The sequence below is a fragment of the Sus scrofa genome, chromosome 12 (assembly GCF_000003025.6).
Source record: "Sus scrofa isolate TJ Tabasco breed Duroc chromosome 12, Sscrofa11.1, whole genome shotgun sequence".
Lineage (NCBI taxonomy): Eukaryota > Metazoa > Chordata > Mammalia > Artiodactyla > Suidae > Sus > Sus scrofa.
In genome coordinates, this window is record NC_010454.4 from 31,308,972 (window position 1) to 31,330,110 (window position 21,139).

Here is a 21,139-nt window from a genome sequence, read left to right on the forward strand (position 1 = left end):
CATCACGCATATTACCATACCAGATTTTAATCAAAACTTTTTGCTATTGAGGTTCTTTATCTAAAATTTTTCTTACAACTCTTTTAAGAATTTTTTTTTTTTTTGTCTTTTTAGGGCCACACCCATGGCCTATGGATGTTCCCAGGCTAGGGGTCAAAGTGGAACTGTAGCTGATGGCCTATACCACAGCTCATGGTGATGCCAGATCCTTAACCCACCAAGCAAGGCCAGGGATTGAACCTGCGTCCTCATGGATGCTAGTCAGATTCATTTCCGCTGAGCCACAATGGGAACTCCAAGACGTTCTTTATTAAAACTGTGCTTTGCTTGAAATATTTTATCAATTACTTTTTTAAAGAAACACCTTAATTTATTTACAACTGTAATTATTTTTTGTTAGGATGGACGTTTAAAGCCAGGAGATCAACTTGTCTCAATAAACAAGGAGTCTATGATTGGCGTGTCATTTGAAGAAGCAAAAAGCATAATTACCAGAGCCAAGTTGAGGTAACTATTCTATCTATAAAATGGAATGTGTCATTTAACATAGATCCCTAAATATAACAATTTATGTTGTCTTAATACTTTAGATCTAAAAGAAGTATTTTTTTGATAATATTTGAAAGAATATCATATAATTCAACTGTGCTAATATCCATAAAGTGATTTCTTTTTAATGCTAGGTCAGAATCTGCTTGGGAGATAGCATTCATAAGACAAAAATCTGACAACAATCATTTAGAAAATCCATCGTGTATATCTGTTTTACAAGCTACAGGAGAATATGGACCTCAAGCCTCAACATTTAGTCTTCTTTCTTCTCCCCCTGAAACACTAATTCCAAAGACCTCATCCACTCCCAAATCTACAAATGTGATTTTACCTTCTTTTAAGATGAATCAGGTAATCTTAAATTTCTCTGTTTTTTTATGCAGTCCACAAATCCCCTATGTCTTTATGTTTTATATATATATATATGAAATTATATGCCTATAATTTTGGTAATATAGTTTGTTAGTAAATTAGTGTTTCCTTGAAAGATCTTTTATTGTTGTTTTAAGATTTTTATGCTGTGCTTAAAAATGTCATTTTTCACATCATTGCGTCCTTTGTCCAGAAAATCATCATCAGGAATGGCATTGCAAAGTATGCCTAGATATCACTCAAAACTATGATATAAAATGTTATATTTATTTTTAGATCATCTCTAATATGGTTTCATTCATTGTTTTTTCCCATTTTCTGCTTGACTAAAGATGGGCAATCGTCATTTCTGTTCCTCGGCTCTTTTGTACACAGTGTAGGTAAATGTTGTTCCCTTACAAGTATGTGCAGAAATATAGTTCATCCTGGAATCACACAAAAAGGGGAGTTTCTATGGCAAAATTGATGTAATTATAGTCCTCCCTCACTATCTGCAGAGGGATCAGTTCCAGGACGACTTCCCCACATCCCCCACATACCAAAATAACACAGATGCTCAAGCCACTATTAACTATGGTGTAATAGTTGCATATAACCTACACAACCCTCCTGTATAATTTAAATCATCTCTAGATTACTTATAGTACCTAATACAATGTAAATGCTATGTAAATAGTTGTAAATACAATGTAAATGCTATGTAAATAGTTGCCAGTGTGGCAAATTCAGTTTTGCTTTTTGGAACTTTGTAGAATTTTTTTAAAAAATAGTTTCATGTGCTGTTGGTTGAATCTGCAGGTGTGGAACTGGTGGATATGGAAGGATGACTATGATTACTATTGCTATAGTGCAGTAATAATAATCAGAGTTATAAAATGGAGCGTATACACTAAATCTGTGTTAGCTGTAAAACAAACTGGAAACTCAGGTAGGCTTTTAGTCAGTGGAAAAAAAGGCAACTTCAGTTTCAGGTCCACACTAATCTGATACAGAATTTAAGATTTTCTCTCAGCCCCTTATACTTTTTCATTTGGGTTTATAATACCTTTTCACAGACAAGGTACATAGCCTTGTGTTTTGTTGCCCTTGGATATGGTAGAGCCGAAAGCAATTGTTGCGTTTAATTCTAAATTGCTTTGTTTGAAGATGAATATACCAAAATTTTAAAGGCTTCATATTTTGGGGACTATTGCTTTAATGTCTTTAATCATTCTTTTAATGTTCACATGAGCTTCCAGTCTAGTCTTTGACCTACTTTAGAAAATGACATTTCATTTTCCTCATTTTCTTTCACAGGTAAAAACTGGATACAAGAAAACAGAACAAACTCCAGTTACTTCTCTGGACAACAGCCCTACAGATATGTCTAATACAAGTAAATGCACATTTAATTCCTCTTAGCTTAGTTATTTTTTTCAATTACTCTCTCAATGAGGAGTGCATAATGTGACTTAATAGACTTTAAAGAAGGGTGCATTATGCCTTTTTCCTTCATTGAATAAAAGAGCAGAATGAATGTATTGTGCAGTGGTCCCTGTTAGATTATGACTTTTATTGGAAATTTTCCTGAACAAAAGTTTGAAATTTTAAAAGATGCATTATTATAACAGTGTCTACAAAGCTGCGGTAATCAATGAACTGTTGAAACCAAATAATGAAAACTCTTCTATAAATGAAGATTAGGTTGCTGCGCCCTTTTAGTGGAGTCCTGGTGAAGTATATTAAATGTACCTTTCAGAGAAATTACAGGAGGGAGTATAGCTTAAGAAAAGAAATATGTTTTATGTTTCTTGGAAGAGATTAGATAGATATAAATTGGAAAGAACATCGTTTACATTGTGAATTCAGCATTATTGGTTCTTGATTACTATGAAATGATTTACTGACTTTTAAACAATAAAGGATTAATTGTATAAGTTACCCATAAAAGGATTTCTATCAATCTGTAAAGTTTTATAAAACTCCTCCCCTTAAATTATTTCTAAAATTTATAAAACAACTGTACTATGGAAAAGTTAATTATGTATGTCTAAATTATAAAGCAAATTGTTAGTCATATATTTTAATATTGAATTGAACATTATCTAGATCAAAACTGCAAAATAAAGATTTAGTATAAAGTAGGTAGTATCTTAGTCCATTTGCACTACTATAATGAAAAACCATAGACTGGGTGCCTTATAAACAATAAACATTTATTTCTCACAGTTCTGGAGGCTGGAAGTGCAGGATCATGGTGCCAGCATGGTCCAGGTGAGAGCTTTCTTGTGGTTGCAGAACTTCTTGTTTTGTCCTCTCGTGGTGGAAGTATCTAGAGAGCACTGTGGGGTCTCTTTCATAAGAACACTAATCACATTCATAAGGGCTCCACCTTCATGCTCTAAGTACCTCCCAAAGGCCCCCAACTCTTAGATGGTGACCTCTGGGGATTAGGATTTCAACATCTGAATTTTGGGTAGATACAAATATTCACAGCATAGCACATAGCTACTAAACAGAAATTATAGTGGGTTCCATATTAGTTTCTCTGATTTGGAACAGTGTTTACCAGTGGGTTAGGAACCGTGCTTAGCCATAAATTTTATATCTTTTTATTTGGTGGGATTTGTTGACTTTTAGAAACTTTATTAGTATTATTTATTTTACATAGTTTATTTCCATTCTCTTGATATATTGTTTTTATTTTAAACTGGGAAACCATGTGAGAAAAAGGAGATATATGAGAGAAGCAAACAATGGTGAGGAGGCATTTATGTAACTTGTTTTTAATTTTGAAAGTAATTGAACTACTTAATGCCTCTTTTAGCCATTTATTTATTCAGTAAATATTTAAGTGTGTCATGTGTGTCATAGTTCAATAGGAATTATGAAGGAATTAGGATATTTTCCATGAGATACTTAGTAGTATTTTGTGAAATAAAACATGGGTTAAAGTCTTCCTTATTCAGATTAGAAAACATATGTGTTTTTTTATGTCTGTATATGATTATTTTATTGAATAACTACTGTACTATTTGTAATGTTCTGTGTTGAAGAGAACAGGGGTAGATGGTTTTAGTACTTTAAGAAGTATACTGTATTGTGGATGAATTGCACATTTGCACAAGTCATGTAGTCATGAACAAAGCAGACTAAGGGAAAAAGGAATAAGTGGCTTGAGTGTGGTATAGGGAAAACACAGTGATTAAATAGATTGTGTGTTATGTAATTGGTACATAGAATATTCTCAGTACATTTTACTGTTGTTAATATTACAGAACCTGAAGTTTAGAGGATAGCTCAGATATTCCAAGACATGTTTTTTAGAGCAGAAATGAAAGCTATCCTTTAATTCAATTTTGCATCCTCCCCCCCATCCTCCAAAAGCTAGAACCAAGTAAAGGATTTGTTACAAAATATGTAAAAATCAACAGAGAAAAATTTCTTGGCAAAAATCAGACATTATCCAGATGTTGAAAGGAGGGGTAAACATCAGTTGATGGATGAATGGAGGTAGGAGATCATCCTAAGTGAAGGAGGCACCATGATCAAAAAGCAAAGAAATAAGGACACACTACATGTCAGGTGACCCTGGGAGGCAAATCTGATTAGACAAGGACATCCTGTAGCAATGAACAAACTGAGAGAAATTTACATCACTGACTATAAGAAATGATGCTAGATTTTGTAATAGAAAAATAGTTTAGTGAAAAATATATTTGAGTGAGTAAACTGTACATAAATATTAAAATACAATTAAAATGGAACATGACTCAGTACCATTTTATGCCACATAAATGTCATTAGGCCAGATGTTTCTGGGGGGAAAAATAGCAAAGTCAACTCTAAATTATCTCTAGGTAACTTATATTTATTGTGATTTGTCTGATATAAGTAGTTAACTATAGATTATTCCAAAATTAGAATCCCTAACCATAACATTTAGATTCCTTCAGCCAACTGGAATTTATTTAAAAAATAGAAATGAGTTTTAATGTTAACCTCTACAAAAATAAACTTAATGAGACAAATCTACCCCTGTTCCCCTCTCAAAATCATTCCCAAGTTTAACACTGGTTAGGGTGTTTTAAATTCACTTTATTCCTGAATATGTTTGTAGAAACTATTGTTATATAAATTTTTTATTTCAGAGTCCAGAGTCAGTTGCTCCTGCCATAAGCCGTAAAATGCATGTTTGTAAGTGAGCTAAAAATATACTAATGACGTTCCTAAGGAAATTAGTAAAGAATTATTGATAGTTAAGTGTTTGAAGGGCCATGAGCCACTTGTCTCTTTGCATGGCCTTGCAATAAACCTTTCTCTGCTCCAAACTCTGACTTTTCAGTTTGGCCTCACTGTGCATCGCTCACACAAATGTGCTCTTAACAATTTTGGTGAAGACAGCCTAGGAATCCGTGCCCATGGCAGGTCAGCCCTGTCCAGGAGCAGCGCCGTCCCTGAGCCTTCAGCAGCTGCCAGAGCACACTTTGCTCTGAGATCTTGGAGGGACTGTCCCTGACAGGTGCTGGCCCCCGATGTTTGGAGCTCAAAAGTCTGGAGCTGTGGTCCACATTAGGTGTTTTTTTGGGCAGATCTGCCTATCCAACTGAAGTTGTCTTCAAGAAGTTAAGTATTGAGATTGAGATTTCATTGTAGCTGGAGAGGGCTCCCAGGAAGCATCCTGACCCAGCCCACCTGTGAATGACTTCAGCAAAGAAAAAACTGACACATCCCCTCCCAATTCTGGCCCAAACCAGGAGATATTTGCAACGATTTAATGACCTATATTGCCTGTTTTACAAAACTATTTCTTGTACTAACATGTGTATGACTGATAAAATGATGATGATATATAGTTCCATATGAGATCAATGATTGTAATAGTGTTATCTCTAGATATGGGAAGAAGCAACAAGAGGGAATATTTTCCTGGGCAGAGACTAGTAGGATAGGTGGTCTAGAAACTTTTGGCTACAGTTAATAAGGTCTAGTCTAGTAATACACTGAGTGAGTTGCCCGTCATCATGAAATGCCCCCAAAACTACTGTCAAATTTATGACCATGAGGGAGCCCTGCCAACTAAAAATCGGCACTCGCCATCCTCCTTTATAAAGATTACATCAATAGTCACTGCATTCGCTGACATTTCAACACCCTCTGAGGGGAATTCAGGAAGGAGATTAGGAAATGAGGCACTCTGTGCTTTGGGAAAACCTGATTTTTGATCTTCTGATATTTAGAAAAGCACTGAAATCATTAATGGTGACATCTACTTTGGCCATTGAGGAGAGAAATGCATTTGGAAGTAAAAATGGAGTAGCTGTGACAGACTCAGATGCCACCACTCTCAAAGCAGTGTCTGCTGGTGAAACTGAGCAGGACCCTATGGCTACCTCTGTCAAATTTATGATTAACCTCCTTATCCTTTATTCCTTTTCTTGCCCAACCCTTGTTCTACTCAAGATTAAGGAGTATCAAAGAAAAGGAGGGAGTTATAACTGAGCAGGACCCTATGGAACCTTCCCAGGGCAGGACTTTGCCCCATCTTCTCTGCCTTGGCTCCTCTCTGAAGCATGTGATGCACATTTTCTGAGTTGTTTTATGAGTGTGAAAAACCCCCACCAAATGGAAGATGTTACATATTTGATGACCATGAGCATACAGCCCCCAGGCCTCCTGGAGCCTAAGGACCAATAATGTTAACCCCTGTGAGACTGCCTGTTTCTTAACTATCAGCCAATCAGAGAATTGTGCATAAGCTGATCACATACCCTGGGACCCCCACCCCCATAACCTGGCTTTTAAAAATGCTTTGTGAAAACCCTTAGAGGAGTTCAGGGTTTTAGGGGGGGGCATAAGCTACCCATCATCTCCTTGTATGACCCTGCAAAGAACCTTTCTCTGCTCAAAAAAAAGAATTATTAAGGGAAGAAATACAATCATTCCTTTACCTGACCATAGCACAAGCCTTAACTCTCTTGTGGTAAGGTTTTTATAATTGAAAACAAACCAGTGATGAGGAAAAATATCCATGGGGAGCTTCATGGTATTAACTAAACGGTATTGATCTTGCCGTTATGAAACATTTACTTTTTTCTCCTCCTGAAAGAGGAATAGGAAGAGAAGCTCCAAGAGAATAATAAGCCATACTTTGAAAAGTCTCACTCCCCAAGAGAGGAGCAAATAAAGAGCTCAAGGCTAGAATTAAGAGAGGACACTGGGAAATGAGGAAAACTGACTCTGGGGGTGCTTTTCAGGTCAAGCTACCGTGAATTACCAAAGAATGCTGGATTTATGCCCAGATCCTCCTAAGGTTTTAGATCAAAGGTAAAAATTTAGGGGAAAACTTGGCTAGAGGAAAGTAAGATTTTGTTAAGCCATGATTGCATATTGTTAATTGTGGGGTTAGTATAATTTTACATTAAATCTCCTATTTAAGCTCTCTGTATATGTGTTAATATGAACAGTACTTTATGGTTTTCACAGTAGTTTTCTATGATTTTTTACTTTACCTTTATAATTCCTGTAAGGTGGACTGTTTTATTCTTCCTACTTCACTGAAAAGAAAACTGATGATGAAAGATACTGACACATTTAAGAGATTGTCTAAGGGAGTCACAAGAGATTAGAATCCTAACATGGCCACCTACTAGCTGTATGATCTTGGGCTAGTTTCTTTACCTTTTTGGGCCTTAGTCTCATCATCCTTCGGTTGAATATATTAACACCTATGTCACTATGGTTATTGTAAAGATTATTGAGTTTATAAACATTAAGTACTTAGTGTACTGCTTGGCTAAAAGTAAGCATAAGTAAGAGCTAATCATCTGTTACTTCCACTGTTGCACACAGCAACTTTTTATGTTTAGACGTAGGGAAACATAAATGAGAACACATGCCTTGGTGTGTGTTCCTGTCCCTCCCTCTGTCCTTTGTCTCCTGTCTACCCCTTCCACACGCTTACACTTGTTAGATGGACACAAGCTAATGGTAGGCCAGGCACCAGGCTGAAAGTCGTTGTCAAGCCTCACACATCCCAATCTTAAAAATGAAAAATAAAGTTGACTTATCTGCTCTTTGGCCTTCCACACCACTTCACTCCATGCTCATCTTTTATGCCACACTTTATAATTGGCACAGAATTTCTCTTAAGAGGAAAATAATACATGTATAGTATATTTTTATCCCATGGCCAACCACTAGGTATCACAGTAATAAAGGGATCTTTGTCGCTTTTATCAAAATTATAAAAATTCTATTATACTAAAATCAGTCTTTCTCAAGGTTTGAATTCCATGTAAAGCTAAAAGTCAGTAACCATTTTTTTTTTATGATCTTGACACCTATAAGCTATATTCAAGATTTTACATAGACTGTTAAGGAAGTGTTAAAGGTTTAGAGGAAGACTATTTATTTTCATATGCACTTCTTATGTTCTTAAGAAAGAGAATGCAAATCATTTTGTACTTAGAGACAGATGCTCTGAGAAATAAAAAAAAAATTAAAACACTGCATAAAAATGTGACATTTTAAAAAGTTTTTTCTCTTCCTCTTGTTTCTATGTAGAACTAGTAAAATACCATTTAAAAAGTGTATTTAGAATAGTGACAATTTAGATGTGAAAATTGACGTGAATTGCAGGAATTTGAGAACCTTGGCATGTTAAAGCAAATAATTTTTTAAGGTCTAGTTCCTTGTGACACCTGGTTTTTATTCATGCACCAAGTACGAAGCTCATCTAAATAGTGTATTAGTTATACTGAGGAGTTAAAGAATGGATGAAAGGTGTATGACATTCAACTCTTGAGACCCCATTTATGCCACTGGAAATATAACCCTTCTGTAAAATAAGAAATAGTTCAAGAAGTTCTGAGTCTATATCATACTTTATATGCCAACCTGAAACAATTAGCATTTATGAGTTTTTCCATAGTACCTCCAGAACTCGCATAGCAAAACCATTTTGGCCAGTCAAAGAAAAATGACCTTTTTGAATTTCTAATGTGATTTTCTCCATTTTGGAAGAAAAAAGACTTTTCATTTTGCAATTAGTAAGGCATTGTGATGACAGTGTAAGTGGCAGGATGTATGTTTGTCTTTTAAATTAATATTTCTGTGGGACTTAATGCTATTCTTTTTATATCTTTTAGGGCTCAAATGAAGCTGGTTTATATGATACATTTTAGATTTAAAGAACAAAAATATAGTGAAAACTGCCAAGTGATTATCCAGAATTATTTCTGAACAGCAGGAGCCCAGAACACATCCTGTCAAATGAAAAGTTCCATTCCAATTAAATTTCCAATTAATGTGCACCCTGTTGTCTCTTAGATATTGCCCCTGCCTGGACTGATAATTATGGACCACAAGGAAAGAAGATTTCCTTAAATCCTTCTGTTCGCCTTAAGGTAGAAAAACTGGAAATGGTAAATACTTAAAGTTTTCATTGTTCTCCCATAAACAACAGCAAAGAAGTATTCTTATTCTTTGTGAGTATAAAGGATTGGAGCCATTTGTTTTTTGAAGACTTATTAGGATTTACAGTTAAATGAGTGACAGTTGGAGTTTAAATTATTCAGTTCATATTTAAGTTGAGCAGTTCTTAGTGCTTCATTAGTACAAAAATAGAAATAAAATCTTTGGTAACTAAATTGACATTCAAACTAAACAGTATCCTCCTGTGTAGGAATGAGACAAATGTGGTGTTTTACAATGTGGAATCAGGAAACACGGGATAAATTAAGAAAAGTATAGTAGACTTCATATATGTTATAGCAATAAGTGCAAGGAAGTGATACTCCATCACTCACTGTTTTAAAAAGTCAAAGGAAACTAAATCCTAAAGAACATAATAGACACCTACTAAATATAAAGAGGATGGTAGCAATGTACCAAAAAGTCGTCCTGGGGAGAGTTTCTTTATGTAAAAGAAACATAAGATGATTTTAAAAAGAAGAATTGCAAGTCGAAAAGCATTTAAAACCTTTTCCTCTCAGGTTACCTGGGAGCAAATATATGTGAAGTTAAATTTTTTTTTTTAATGTTAAAGTAGATATAGAGGTTCACAGCCTCTACATTCCTGATGGTTTTTGTGGATAAGGATTGTTTCACATTTTAGGAAGAGTATGAAAATGCATAGCTGGAACAAATACGAATTACATTCCTTTACATATTTAGACTTTTGCATGGTCTTATTAGTAATACCCTCTTGAAGGCCAGTTTCAATCTTACTGTTCTAATGCTGACTGAATTCCAAGTCCTTGGTCCAGCTCCTTAAACTTTACAGTACAGGCCAATACTGCCGTATTTTGCATACCCATAGCACTGAATGTCACTTTGCAGTACCCTGTCATCTTTTATGTTTATCAGTGGGTCAAACCGTCTGTATAATCCTTGTGTACCTGCCACTTTTTAAACACCTGGTTTGTGCTCAATAAAAATTTCCCATATCAGATACTTGAGGTGTTCTCCTTTATATCTTCAAACTCCTAAGTATCTTTTGCTTCTAAGTATCTTTTACTTACTTATTGTTTGTGGCTAAAATGTGAGTTCTTGATAATGGCAACTGTTACAATCAGTCAATTCTGACATTTTCAAAAAATAGAATGAGGTTTAAAAATAAATCTATTAGTATCTAAAAAAATGAATAATTATCATTTTAGTGATATTGCTGGAATATACATTTCTGGACATCCAAAATTTAATACTAACCATTCCTCTGGATAAGGAGAAAATTATTTAATGACTTTACCTAGCAGCCTTTGTTCATTTACCCAGTTTAAATTTTCCTAGTGCATGATATTTTTAAATTCATTAATGTTCTTAGAGATATAAAAATCATCCCAAGTTGTATTGATTCTGAGAAATTTGAGTTTCTTGCATATTGAGTCAGTATTTCATTTGTAGTCCTCTTTTTAGCCTAAGAAAATTGCTTATTTTTATAGAAAAATAAAATGGCCGTTTTACAGCAAAGAAAACGCATTTACATTTTCTGTAAATTCAGCTTCCCTGCTTTTATCCCAAATATTTATTTCATAACTGTATTAGTAGATCATTCTTTGTTTTCATAGTTTGATACTAAATGTCACTTAATAAAAACATTTTTTCTAAAATCTAAATTAGTTTCTATTTACCTAAATATTTTCTAAGCTATTAAGGACATTTACGTATTAATGTAATTATAGCTGCATCACTTTAATTTGAAATAGATCCTTCCATTTTACTTGCTACTTTGTAGGTAGATTCAAATTTATTATCTATTACATTTTAACATATTTCCTGTTTAGTAAAAGATAGGGCCAATGTGTTCAAGTCTTTAAAATGTAGTAAATCATATCATTTTACTTTATCTTCTTTAAGTATCTGCATACAGTATCTAAGCAATTGTGACGTAAAAGGTTTCACAAGGAAAATGTTTTGACAATTATGTGGTTATTAAGTCGTTAACCAACTCAGCACAATTTTTAAGAAAGGCAAAAAAGTTAGAATTTGATGAAGCAAATTGCCTGTCAAGACATGTGTATGTGGGGCATTGTGTTCATGAAACCCACCATGTTTTTTTAGTCTAGATAGACATTTTTGTATCAGTATACGTTGGAAAGTAATTTCTAATACTGAGTTATTTCTTATTTCCTTATCTGAAAATGGATTGCCTCTTTCCATGAATACTCTGAGAATGATTTTATATACAAATATTTTGAAATAATTATTATTGTGGTTATCTGTAGGGATAATTTCTTCCAAGTGTTTTTATGAGTATTCTGTGTGTCATTTGATCCCAGCGTTAAACCTGTCAGTTGGTATGATAAACATAGAAATAGGGATATAATATGTTAGTTAGTTTGAAGATGAAGAATTATTGTACCTCCTCACTATCTGTATTTTTGAACCTGAGAAAAATGCTTTGGGATACAGATGCATGCCGCTGAGCCATTACTGTAACATTTGAAGAAAGCTGTAATGAGCAGTTGCATAGCCTATATCTGATGATTGTAGTTAATGAGGTTTTCTTTGTATTAAATTAGGAAGTGTGTGACTAGTAAAGAGGATATATTTTTTAGATTCATCATTTATATGTCAGAAAAAGTCAAGGGCATTTATTTCTCCACTGAACAAATTTGTATTTTTGTTTAAGGTTAAAAGATGGCATTAGTTGTTCAAGAAATTATTGGAATCAACTTTTTGATCAAAATTAAATTACCTCCCATTTATTTTTTTAATTGAAGTATCATTTATTTGCAGTATTGTATTGCTTTCAGGTGTACAGCATAGTGATTTAGTATTTTTATAGATTATACTCCATTAAAGGTTATCATAAGATAATAGCTATAATTCCCTGTGCTAAAAAGTATATCCCTCTTGCTTATTTATTTTATACGTAATACAAGAGTTTGTATCTCTTAGTTTCATACCTCTAATTTACCCCTCCTCCCTTCTCTCTCCCCTCTAGTAAGCACTGCTTTGTTTTCTACATCCGCAAATCTGTTTCTGTTTTGCATATATATTCATTTACATTAATTTTTATATTCCCTGTATAAGTGATATCATATAGCACTTGTCTTTCTCTTTAATATTTTTATTTTTTATTTATTTTCTATTTTTGTATATTTATGTATTTATTTTTATGGCTGCACCCACAGCATATGGAAGTTCCCAGGCCAGTAATTAATTCTTGAACCACAGCTGTGGCCTATACCACAGCTGCAGCAATTGTGCCAGATCCTTTAACATACTGCACTAGGCCGGGGGTTGAACCTGTGCCTCCGCAAATACCCAAGCCACCACGTGAATTCTTAACCCACTGCATAACAGCAGGAACTCCTGTCTTTCTCTTTCTGACTTCCATAGTACAATAATCTTTAGGTCCATCCACATTGCTGCAAATGATATACTGTCATTCTTTTTTGTGACTGAGTAATACTCCAAATTTCTTATTTTTTTAAAAATTTTTTTGGCAATGGCTGTGGCATACAAAAGTTCCCAGCCAAGCATTGAATCCATAACACAGCAGCGACCCAAGCTGCTACCATGACACACCATATTCTTAACCCACTGTGCCACAGAAAAACTCCTGTGTCTTCTTTATGCAGTTTTCTGGGTTTTTTGCTTATTTGTTTGTTTTGCTTTTTAGGGACAGTGGCAGCATATGGAAGTTTCCAGGCTAGGGGTCAAATCCGAGCTACAACAGCCACAGCAACATGGGATCTGAGCCATGTCTGTGACCTACACCAAAGCTCACAGTAATGCCAGATTTCCAACCCACTGAGTGAGGCCAGGGTTCAAACCTGCATCCTCATGGATGCTAGTCAGATTCGTTTCTACTGCACCACAATGGGAACGCCAATCCAGCTCTCTGTCAATGAACACTTTGGTTGCTTTACTATCATGGCTATTGTAAATAATGTTCTTCCAGGAACATCAGGGTACGTATACCTTTTCAAATGTGTGTTTTGGGGTTCTCTGGGTATATACCCAGGAGTGGAATTGCTGAATTATATGGCAATTCTCTTTTTAGTTTGTTTTGAGAATCTCCATACTTTTTTCCACCAACAGTGTACATGTTCTCTTTTCTCCATATCCTTTCCAACATTTGTTATTTGTAGATTTTGATGATAAGCATTCTGACAGGGATGAGGTGATATCTCATTGTTGCTGTGACTTACATTTTTTAGTAATTAGTGATGTTAACATCATTTCATGTGCCCGTCAGCCAACTCCATGTCTCCTTTGGAGAAATGTCTGTTGAGCTGATCAGCCCATTTTTTTGATTGGTGTTTTGTTATTGTTGTTGTTTTCTATTTAACTTATGAGTATTTGTACATTCTGGATATTAACCCCTCAGTAGCACCATTTCTAAATATTTTCTCCCATTCTATAGCTTGTCTCTTGTTGTTGTTGATTTCCTTTGCTGTACAAAAGCTTTTGAGTTTAGTTAGGTCATATTTGTTTATTTTTGCTTTTATCTCTTTTACCTTGGAGACTGATCCAGGAAAACTTTGCTATGATTTATATCAGAGAATGTTTTGCCCATCTTCTCTTCTAGGAGTTTTATGGTGTCATGTCTTATATTTAGGTCTTTAAACCATTCTGTATTTATTTTTGTATGTGGTGTGAAGGATTGTTCTAATTTCATTAATTTACATGAGGCTGTTCAGCTTTCCCAACACCACTTGTTGAAGAATTTATCTTTTCTCCATTTTATATCTTGCCTTCTTTGTTGTAGATTAATTAACCATAGGTGTATGGGTTTATTTCTGTTCCATTGATCTCTTTGTCTCTTTGGGTTTTGTTGTTGTTGTTGTTGTTGTTTTGTCAGCACTATGCTGTTTTGATTACTGTAGCTTTGTAGTATTGTCTGAAGTCTGGGAAGGTTCTAGCTCTAGCTTTGTTCTTTTTTTACCCGCAGGGTTGCTTTGGCCATTCTGGATCTTCGATGGTTCCATATAAATTTTAGGAGTATTTGTTCTAGTTCTGTGAACCATGTCATGAATATTTTGATAGGGATTGCATTAAATCTGTAGATTGTTTTGGGTATCAATATTAATTCTTCCAATCCAAGAGAATGGGATATCTTCTCATTTTTTATATCAAGTTCAATTTCCTTCATCACTGTTTCATAGTTTTCAGAGTATAGGTCTTTCACTTCCTGGGTTAAGTTTATTTATAGATGCTTTTTTCTTTTTGATGCAGTTTTAAACAGGATTTTTTTTTTTACTTTACCCTCTTGATATTGCATTATTAAAGTATAAAATGCAACAGATTTCTGTATTCTAATCTAGTATCCTGCTATCTTGTTGAAATCATTTATTAGTTCTAGTAGTTTTGTGTGGAGTCCGTAGGGTTCTGTGTGTTAGAGTACCATGTCGTCTGCAAATAATGAGTTTTACCTCTACCAACTTGGATACCTCTTATTTCTTTCTCTTGTATGCTTGCTGTGGCTAAGATTTCCAATACTATATTAAATACAAGTGGTGAGAATGGGCATTGTCTTGTTCCTGAATTTACTGAGAAGCCCTTCAAGCTTTTCATCAAGTATCACATTGGCTGTGGGTTTGTCATAAATGGCCTTTATTAAGTTGAGATATATCCTCTGTATACCCCTTTGATGAGAGTTTTTATCATGAATGGATGTTGCATTTTTCCAAATACCTTTTCTGCATCTTATGGGATGATCATGTTGTTTATGTCTTTCCTTTTGTAATTGCAGTGTATCACATTGATTTATTTATGTATGTTGAACCACCCTTGTGACCCTGTAATGCTTCCAGCTTGATCATGGTATATGATCTTTTTCATATGTTGTTGGATTCAGTTTGCTAATATTTCGTAGAGGATATTTGCAACTATATTTATCAAAGGAGTTTCCATCATGGCTCAGCAGGAATGACTCTGACTAGGAACCATGAGGTTGCAGGTTCATTCCCTGGCCTTGCTCAGTGGGTTACAGATCTGGCGTTGCCATGAGCTGTGGTGTAGGTCACAGACGTGGCTAGGATCTGGCCTTGCTGTGACTGTGGGGTAGGCCGGCAGCTACAGCTCTGATTAGACCCCTAGCCTGGGAACCTCCGTATGTTGTGGGTGTGGCCCTAAAAAGACAAAAAGACAAAAAAAAAATTATATATATGCCTGTAATTATATTTGTAGTGTCTTTGTCTGATTTTGGTAAGAGAGTAATGGTAGCCTTGTAAAATGAGTTTAGGAGTATTCCCATCTCTTCAGTTTTTTTGAATAGTTTTAGAAGAATAAGTTCTTTATATGTTTGATAGACTTTCCCATTGAAGCTGTCTAGCCCTAGACTCTTGTTCGCAGGGAGTTATTTCTTTTTTTATTGCCGGTTCTAGTCTAGTGATAAATTATTTCATTTTTATTTTTTTCCAATTCATTTTAATTTTTATTTCATATTGGAATACAGTTAATTTACAAGATTGAGTTCATTTCAGGTATACAGCAAAGTGATCCAGTTATATTTATACATATATCCATTCCCTTTCAGATTCTTTTCCCATGTAGGCTACTACAGAATATTGAGTAGAGTTCCCTGTGCTATAGAGTAGGTCCTTGTTAATTATCTGCTTTACAGATAGTAGTGTATATATATTAACACTAAACTCCTCATTTATCCCTCCCCACCCATGTTTCCTCTTTGGTAGCCATAAGTTTGTTTTCAAAATTTGTATATCTGATTTTGTTTTGTAAATAAGTTCATTTGCATCATTTTTTAAAATTCTGCCTATAAGTGATATCATGGGATATTTGTCTTTTTCTGACTTACTTGACTTAGTATGGTAATATCTGTGTTCATCTGTGTTGCTGCAAATGGCATTATTTCATTCTTTTTTATGGCTGAGTAATACTCCATTGTATATGTATACCATATCTTCTTAATCCATTACTCTGTCAATAGACATTTGGGTTGCTTCCATATTTTTGCTATTGTAAATAGTACTGCTATGAACATTGGGATGCATGTATCTTTTCAAATTATGATTTCTCAAGCTATTTACCCAGGAGTAGGACTGCTGGGTCATATGTAGTTCTATTTTTAGTTTTTTAAGGACCCTCCATACTATTCTCCATAGTGGTTATACCAATTTATATTCCTATGGACAATGTAAGAGGATTCCATTTTCTCCACACCCTCTCCAGCCTTTATTGTTTGTAGACTTTTTGATGATGACATTCTGACATGTGTGAGTTAATATGTCACTGTAGTTTTGATTTGCATTTCTCTAATAATTAGCCATGTTGAGCATCTTATTTGCTTTTTGGCCATCAGTGTCTTCTCTGCAGTGCCAGATCTGCACTGCATCTATGACCTACAATGCAGTTTGTAGCAACTCAGGATACTTAACCCACTGAGCAAGGCCAGGGATTGAACCCACATCCTCATGGAAACTATGTTGGGTCCTTAACCTGCTGATCCACAGTGTGAATTCCTATTTCAGTACTTGTGATTGGTCCATTCATCTTATTATTTCTTCCTTGTTCAATCTTAGTAGCTTATATCTTTCTAAGAATTTTTCTATTTTCTAGGTTGTCCATTTTATTGGCATATAGTTGTTTGCAGTAGTCTCTTACAATCTTTTGTATTTCTATAATGTATACTGTAACTTCCCTTTTTAGTTCCTAATTTTATTGATTTGAGCCCTCTCCATTTTTTTTTTTCTTGATGAATCTGGCTAAGGGTTTATCAATTTTGTTGATCTTTTCAAAGAATCAGCTTTTTGTCTTATTGATCTTTTTTATGGTTTTTTTCATTTCTATTTCATTTATTTCCACTCTGGTCTTTATGATTTCTTTCCTTCTGCTAACTTTGGGTTTTGTTTGTCTTTCTTCTCTAGTTGATTTAGCTGTAATATTAGATTGTTTATTTGGGATTTTTCTTGTTTCCTGAGGTATGCTTGTATTGCTGTAAACTTCCCTCATAGGGCTGTTTTTGCTGCATCCTGTAGGTTTTATATCATTATATCATTGTTGTCATTTGTCTCTAGGTATTTTTTGATTTCCTCAGTGATCCATTGGTTGTTTAGTAGTATATTGTTTAGGCTCCACATTTTTGTTTGTTTTTTTTTTTCTTGTTATTGATTTCTAGTCTTTTTGCATTGTGGTTGGAAAAGATACTTGATATGATTTCAATTTTTTTTAATTTAAGAGGCTTGATTTGTGCCACAGAATGTGTGTGATCTATCCTGGAAAATATTCCCTATGCACTGGGGAAGAGTGTATATTCTGCTGCTTTCAGATGAAATGTTCTATAAATATCAATTAAGTACATCTGGTATAATGCATCATTTAAGACCTGTGTTTCCTTATTTTCTGTCTGGGTGCTTTGTGTATAAGTGGGGTGTTAAAGCCCCTCACTGTTGTATTACTGTTGATTTCTCCTTTAATGGCTGTTAGCATTTGTCTTATATTTGAGGTGCTCCTATGTTTGATGCATATATATTTACAACTGTCATATCTTTTCCTTGGAACAGTCCCTTGATCATTATGTAGTGTCCTTCTTTGTCTACTATAATAGTCTTTATTTTAAAGTCTGTTTTGTGTGGTGTGAGTATTGCTACTCCAGCTTTCTTTTGATTTTCATCTGCATGGAATACCTTTTTCTATCCCCTCACTTTCAGTCTGTATGTGTCTCTAGGTGGAAGTGGATATCTTATTGATAGTATACGTATGGGGCTTGTTTTATTTATCCATTCAGCTAGTCTATGTCTTTTTGTTGGTGCATTTAATCCAATTACATTTAAGATAATTATCCCTATATATGTTTTTATTGCTGTTTTGTTAATCATTTTGAATTTTTTGTATAGGTCTTTTTTTCTTTCCTTCCTCTGTTCTCTTTCTGGTGACTTGATGACCATCTTTAGTATTGTTTTGGGATTTCTCTTTCTTTTTAGTATGCGTATCTATCATAGACTTTTGGTTGGTGGTTACCTTGAGGTTTTTATACTGCAGTCTCTCTCTCTCTTTCTATATATATACACACACAAGATTGTTTTAAGTTGTTGGTCTCTTAGTTTCAAATTCATTTCCAATATTCTGCACTTGTACCCTCCTCTTCTAATGATTGCTAACTTTGATATAATCTTTCTATGTGGATGATTTCCTACCTTTACTGTATGTTTGCCTTTACTGGCGAACTTACCCATTCATAATTTTCTTGTTTCTCATCATGGCCTTTTTTTTCTGTTTAGAGAAGTTCCTTTAGCATTTGTTGTAAAGACGGTTTGGTGGTGCTAAATTCTCTTAGCTTTTGCTTATCTGTAAAGCTTTTGATTTCTCTGTCCAATCTGAATGAGAGCATTGCTGAGTAGAGTATTCTTGGTTGTAGATTTTTCCTTTGATCACTTTAAGTATGTCACGCCACCCTCTTCTGGCCTGCAGAGATTCTGCTAAAAAATCAGTTATGAGATTCTGCTAAAAAATCGGTTATGCAAAAAATCCTTATGGGGAATCCCTTGCATCTTATTTGTAGCTTTTTCCCTGGTTGCTTCTAATATTTTCAATGACTTTAATTTTAGTCTATTTAATTAATATGTGTCTTGGCATGTTCCTCTTTGGTTTTATCCTGTATGGGAGTCACTGTGCTTCTTGGTCTTGAGTATTTCCTTTCCTATGTTAGGGAAATTTTTGGCTATTTAAATATTTTCTTTAAATATTTTCTCCAGCCCTTTGTCTCTCTCTCTCTTCTTCTGGGACTCCTAAATGCAAATATTGGTGTTTTTAATGTTGTCTCGGAAGTCTCTTAAACTGTCCTCAATTCTTTTCATTCTTTTCCCTTTATTCTCCTCCACTCAGACGCAGCCCATAGTCACATCTTTTTCCTGGTCACTGTCACCCCAGATCTAGTGCTGTGCTTTGGTAGGGAGTTAGGTGGGCCAGAGTGTTCACTCAGCTTGGGCCTGTGCACTCAGCGAGGGCAGTCCTAGGAAATCTGGTTGCCTTGCTGCTGTCAGAAGTCTGGGCTGCTTCTGGGCTACTTCTTGAGCCAAGAATGGCTGCCTCCACCCAAGACTTTTCCAGGTCCTGGTCTCCCTAGCTCTAGTGTCACACTGTGGAATGGAGTGAGTGGGGCTGGGCTGTTCTGTTAGCTTGGACTCTGGAGTATGGCAGGGTGGCAGCTACTAGGGCAGACTTCTCTGTGCCCTGCCTGGGGGTGGGCTAATACCTACATACTCCTCACGAGTATAGTCTCATCTTCTCCAGCCTTTCTGTCTATCCCAGCAGTTCTCCAGCCAAAGGGTCTCGTATGCTATGCATAGGAACCCCCACCTCCTGCTCAGGACTGGGATGTTCCAGTCTATGTCTCAGCATGCTCGCTTCTCTGGGCAAGTGTCCACCCTTGTAATATCTCTTTCCTCTCATCATCCTTCCATGGCCACAGATCCCAACTGGATTACTTTTTTTCCTGTCCTACCCAGTTATGATGTATCTTTCTTTCAGCCTTGGTTGTATAGGAGTCCTTTTGCCAGTTTCCAGTTTGTTTTCCATGAGAATTGTTCCACTTGTAGGTGTATTTTTATGTGTTTATGGGGGGAGATGAGTTCTATGTCCTCTTACTCTTGGCCTCTCATCAAATTACTTCCAATTTAAATTTGTGAACTTTCCTCACTGACACACTGTATTCATCTAGAGTAAATTTTACTTTAAACAAAATTTTCCTCTAAGTTTATTTCAGGATCAATTTATACTGTAGGGAGTTCCCGTCGTGGCGCAGTGGTTAACAAAACCGACTAGGAACCATGAGGTTTCGGGTTCGATCCCTGGCCTTGCTGAGTGGGTTGAGGATCCGGCGTTGCCGTGAGCTGTGGTGTAAGTTGCAGACGCGGCTGGGATCCCGAGTTGCTGTGGCTCTAGTGTAGGCCGGTCAGCTCCGATTAGACCCCTAGCCTGGGAACCTCCATATGCCGTGGGAACGGCCCTAGAAAAGGCAAAAAGACAAAAAAAAAAAAAAAAAAAAAAAATTTATACTGTAGTTAATTGCATTTTGCAATTTTATTACCAAATATAATGTTATTGAGTACCTTCTGTGATAGGTATTTTATTTGCATTAATTTAGTAAAATTGTTATTCCTTTACCTGAAAATATCTATCATGTGCAAGAATGGTTATTTTATGTGTACAGTTTAAAGAATAATAAACACACACATACTCACCACTCCGCTAAGAATGAGAATCCTTGACATTGCCTGTGCTCTTTTCTTGGTCATATATAACTTTTTCTCTCCTCAAGAGATAACTCTATTCTTTTTTTTTTTTCTTTTTTGATGGTAACTCTATTCTAAATACTGAATTTATCATTTCTACACTGTTTAAAAGTTGATTACTAAAATATTAACGAGGTCAAAGAATTTGTTTAAGGTGTTGTCAGAATTTTCAGTTTTCTTTCTCTGGCGCCTAGAAAAATATTTGGCTCATAGTACATGCTCAGAAAATAATTATTAGATTGGTGTATTGTTTTCTAAAGTAGTTCTGCCCATCTTCACTCTTACTAGTCTTATGAAAGAGTTGCCATTGCTCCACGTACTTAATATTCAGTCTCATTATGATACCTTTTGATTTATTTCTGCCATCTTTTTTTTTTTTTTTTTTTTTTTTTTTTTGTCTTTTTGTCTTTTTAGGGCTGCACCTGAAGCATGTGGAAGTTCCCAGGCTAGGGATCCAGTTGGAGCTGTAGCTGCCAGCCACAGCCACAGCCACAGCAATGCATGATCCGAGCTGCATCTGCAATCTATAC

General features: G+C 35.2%; 1 protein-coding gene across 4 annotated transcripts in view; it reads left to right on the forward strand.

Moving 5' to 3' along the window:
• Positions 1–21,139, forward strand: part of STXBP4 (syntaxin binding protein 4) — a 201,713-nt gene that overhangs the window by 31,856 nt on the left and 148,718 nt on the right. For 3 of the 4 annotated variants that reach the window (XM_021067245.1, XM_021067246.1, XM_021067243.1), the window contains 5 exons: positions 401–507; positions 684–903; positions 2,221–2,299; positions 3,133–3,177; positions 9,235–9,329. In XM_021067245.1, coding sequence (XP_020922904.1) covers positions 401–507; positions 684–903; positions 2,221–2,299; positions 3,133–3,177; positions 9,235–9,329 — 546 coding nt within the window. The remainder of the gene's footprint in view (positions 1–400; positions 508–683; positions 904–2,220; positions 2,300–3,132; positions 3,178–9,234; positions 9,330–21,139) is intronic. The other variant, XM_021067244.1, reaches the window with a different exon arrangement.